Source organism: Protobothrops mucrosquamatus, unplaced genomic scaffold (assembly GCF_001527695.2).
Source record: "Protobothrops mucrosquamatus isolate PMUCROS unplaced genomic scaffold, P.Mucros_1.0 scaffold925, whole genome shotgun sequence".
Classification (NCBI taxonomy): Eukaryota; Metazoa; Chordata; class Lepidosauria; order Squamata; family Viperidae; genus Protobothrops; species Protobothrops mucrosquamatus.
In genome coordinates, this window is record NW_015387176.1 from 15,258 (window position 1) to 19,518 (window position 4,261).

Genomic DNA, 4,261 nt, shown 5'->3' on the forward strand with positions numbered 1-4,261 from the left:
ATGCAGAAGAGCCAGAAGCATCATGCTCAAAAGGTAAGAGGCTGCAATTTGTATTGGGAGCACTTCAGGTGATGCCACAGAGGTGGAGCAGAGAGGAGCTGCAGCAGATGGGGCTTTTTCCCATCAAAGGGTTTGAGATACAGAATAGCAGCTTTAGGTAAGCGTGGCAAGGGGTCTATTGTGTGTAACCAGATCCCCAAGGATTTAATCTGTATTGCCCTTGGGAGGGGTAGAGCTTTCTGCTCCTGGATTGATAGCAGCAGATGAAGGTGGGTGGGTGGGTGGCTCTCATGATGAAATCTTCGTCTCACCCTTTATAATTAGCAAGTTCCCTCATCCACCTGCATTTCACAGGGAGTCAGCTGCATCCAACCCTAGAGGCAGCTGCTTTTTTCTAAAAGGCAGCAGGTGTTTCCACAAGGGTGACTCATGTGGGTAATTAGCAGGTGGGTGGGAGGGCAAGAATTAGAATCAATGGATTTTGGGGTGAGGGTCAGAGAGTGTTTGCATCAGTTACTGTCCCTTTGCTCCACTTTATTCAACATGTGACAAGGGCCACTGAACACTGTGATAGGGAATAAGGGAGAGAGGTGGAAGGGATTATTGTGTTGTGCTCAGCCTGCTTTGGGAAGTGCTAGAGCAAAAACTGGGGCAGGTCTATGGAGTCCTATGGAGTCTGCCTCTACCTCCCCCCCCCCACCCCTGAAGGTCCTGTATTATCTAGTTGGCTTTTTCCTTTTGGGGGGGGGCATTGAGTTTTGTTATCCAGAGATATCTTTCCTGTTTTCTAGCCCTTACCCCCAAAAAATTCTTAAAAGTTCTGGATCCACCAAGAACCAACCTGCAACATGTTGTTGGCTGAAGATTCCAACTCATTACAAAAACTCTGCTTTTCCATGCTGGACAAAAGAAGTTTTCTCTGTCCATTTCCAAAAATAATACAAACTTGGGGATATATATTATTCAAACTTCTCTTTTGTAGTTTCTTAGATTCTAGCACTTTCCAAGTTATTGCCTCTTCCTTAAGTCTTCTGAGAGAATTTATGCAATGAGAATATGTTCGGCTATGGATGAATGTGATTTATGAAGGTTGCAACGGGGTATTTCAGACCCCTTGTTTTATTGTAGGGCAAACATTTTGTATAGGACAGAGAAGAAAAAAGAGGAGAATACTGTTTAGAGTTTAAAAAAAAGTGAACAAAGTGCTTAGAATAATTAAATAATAGGCTGAAGCAGTATCTGTTATTGGTTCAATCTGATTCTGCTTGAATCAAGCTTGGTTTCACATAATTTGTTACCTACAAATATAGAAATATGGACAGAAGTTTTTGATTTCTATTGTTCCAGATTGTTTTTCATTAGTTAATTACTCCCTTGGAATTCTGGAGTGACAGAATTTGTTCGCTATATATTTCTGTACAAAATTCGGCAAGGGCATAGCCAGTGAAGATTTCACAGTGTTATAAATTCGTATATCTACTTGATCCTTGAAATGAATTGTACCCCCTTAATGATTTCCATATCTCTTGTGAACTTCAGAAGAAGTCCAGATACACAATTGAAAGGCAGCATAGCCCAAATGCAAAGACTCACATATATTGATTAGCATCCATCTCTTGGTTGATTCTTATCTTTTGGATAGAGATTATAGGTGTCAAAAGTCTGTCTTTTTCTCTCTGACAGAGCTGGTAAGCAGTAGGCAAAGCCAAGCCAAGCCTTACTAAAGCTTTGATAAAACAGAAAGGCTTTTTTCTTTTTCAGTGTCATTCAAGATGGTAATTTCTTCCACAGGTGTCTCCCCCTTGCATTTGAGAGCAGTAAAAGGAATATCTTGTTTCTGGGTAAGCAAATGTGGAATATAAATCATCTCAGCCATTCCTCAAAGACAGTACTTTGCTAGTACAATATGATGGAAAAATCCACAGTCCCAGTTGCACAGTTTGAAAAGATCAGCTGGCCATGATCCATCTGATTTGTAAGATATTTAAAAATGTGAATTTTCCATGCTTTGGCGGTGGGCATGGGTGACACAGATACAGGCATCAAATATCCTAAGGCACATCTATCAACCAAAGGCAAACAGAAAAAAAATATACCAACAAGGAGGATAAAAATTGTATAAAGCAAGCTTGTGTAAGTGTGCATGTATGCAAATTTAGTTATTGCTGCCTTATAAATAGAAATATAATCATGCATATCATCATATTGGGAAGACAATGTTTGGGTAGCCTGTGTGCCTGCTCAATCTGTTATCCAGATGGTACTACTGATGGGCAACTTGAAGGCCCCAGATCACCTTCTTGTGGATCTTTTATTTAAAACAGAAATGGAACCCGAACCCTTCAAACATGTTTACATAATATATTCCCCATGCAGTGAAAACAATATATGTAATTTGATAATGGTAAAATAAATCTTGCTACATTAAGATTTTGGATATGTTATGAGTCTTGACAGTATATTTGCAATAAATATTTAATAGGCATTTTTTACTTAATTTATTGTTCTCTAAGCAAGTAAATGAGCACTCAACTCACTTAACAATATTCCAAAACACAAAACAAAAGATAATATGCAAGGTGGGCTCTAAAATGATATTAACTATTAGAAGCCAGATGAATCGTTTTTTAAAGGCTGAGGAAGTGAGGGCCAAGCACAACTCTTAAGGGAGTCTTCCATAGTTTGGAAGAAGCCAAGACAGGGTTTCTTCTGCCTATCAGACAGATGGGTTCCTTGTGCAGAACAGACTATATTCCACCCACAAGAAGGCACCAGCGACTTCCCTTAAGCATAACGTTAGTCCGATTTCAACCAATAGCTTGGAGGACAAGGAAAAGTTGACAGCTGCCATCTTATGCTGACCACATTTCAAGCTGAAGTTGTTGCTGAGGCTACATCCCTACGAACTGTCCCAATCTTGGAGTCCAAATGAATTCATCAACAGAAGCAAACTGTTCATAGTGGAAGACCCTATGTTTTGTTTCACTCTCCCTTCTATCACCTTTGTAAAGCAAATACCTCATACCAGGTAGTTAAGAAACCCAATGCTGGCCTATTCTTCATGGATACAGTGGGACAACATTCTTTGATTTTTCTCTCCCTGTGGGAGGATGTGATTAGCTAGGGGCTAAGCTTTGCTGATTCCTATAATGTGTTTCCTCTAAATAAATCTCCTGTTTTAGTTATAAAACTTAAGTTACATTCCTGCTCTTCGGAATGCTCATGTGCACCCACTAAGCTATAATTTCAATATCTATTTTTTAAGACAAATTCATGGTGGTCATGAAGAACATGAAACTTTTTCCAGCTCCTGGTCTCCACATGAAGATTGAAACCGAGCAGGATCAGTAGCTCTAATAACATGTTTAAGATCATTGCAGATAGCTAAGAAAGACAAACTACAAGGCAGCAGGATGAATTGGTTTTATTGTTCCATGGAGTTCCATAGTGGGCTATTTACTTGCTTTATTTTAAGTTGCAAATCATCAATATTCACGATGAAGGAAGGAAGGAAGGAAGGAAGGAAGGAAGGAAGGAAGGAAGGAAGGAAGGAAGGAAGGAAGGAAGGAAGGCAGGCACTAACAGTATCCCTATGGTATGTTTGCCATTCAAACTTGCCTGCATGCTCTCAAAATTGACAGGCATTCACTTAAGCAACTGCTCAGTAAGATGGAATTTCCACAGAACTGGCTACTTCAGCTTCATGCCTTTTAGTTCTAGCTTGCTGCCTTCTGTAATAACCTGCTAAACAGAGCTGTGAGAAATAGGCTCCCTCCTTCTTCCAGTCAGGTTTCTGTGGCTTATCACCTACTACCTTGACTTCCTCATTAGATTGCAGCCTAAAAGAAAGGGAAGCCATCCAGCAGCTTCCTTTTCCCTGCAGCAACCAGGTTGCAGTCTCCCATCATATTTACCAATTGCCTATTATTATTATTTTCATATTTGCTCCCATTTTCTATTTCTTCCTCTTTTTTTTGTCATATCGGCAGGTGCTAAGCCAACCAGGAACTGGTTCCTTTCACCTGCAAACTGTATCCCTGTTATTACCCATTTTTAAAATATTTTATTTATTTATTTTATTTATTTAATTTAATTTATATCCCGCCCTTCTCCCAACGGGACTCAGGGCGGCTCACAACATATTTAAAACAAAGGCATATATACAATCCCCCCCTGTAAAACCGAATTAAACCAAATTTTAAAGTTGTGTTATTTCGAATTCCTTAAAATGAACCCAGTATAAAATCCTCCCTAGGCCAGG

General features: G+C 39.7%; 1 protein-coding gene across 1 annotated transcript in view; it reads left to right on the forward strand.

Moving 5' to 3' along the window:
- Positions 1-4,261, forward strand: part of SLC6A7 (solute carrier family 6 member 7) — a 37,457-nt gene continuing 33,196 nt past the window's right edge. The window contains exon 1 of the mRNA XM_015819450.1: positions 1-33. Coding sequence (XP_015674936.1) covers positions 1-33 — 33 coding nt within the window. The remainder of the gene's footprint in view (positions 34-4,261) is intronic.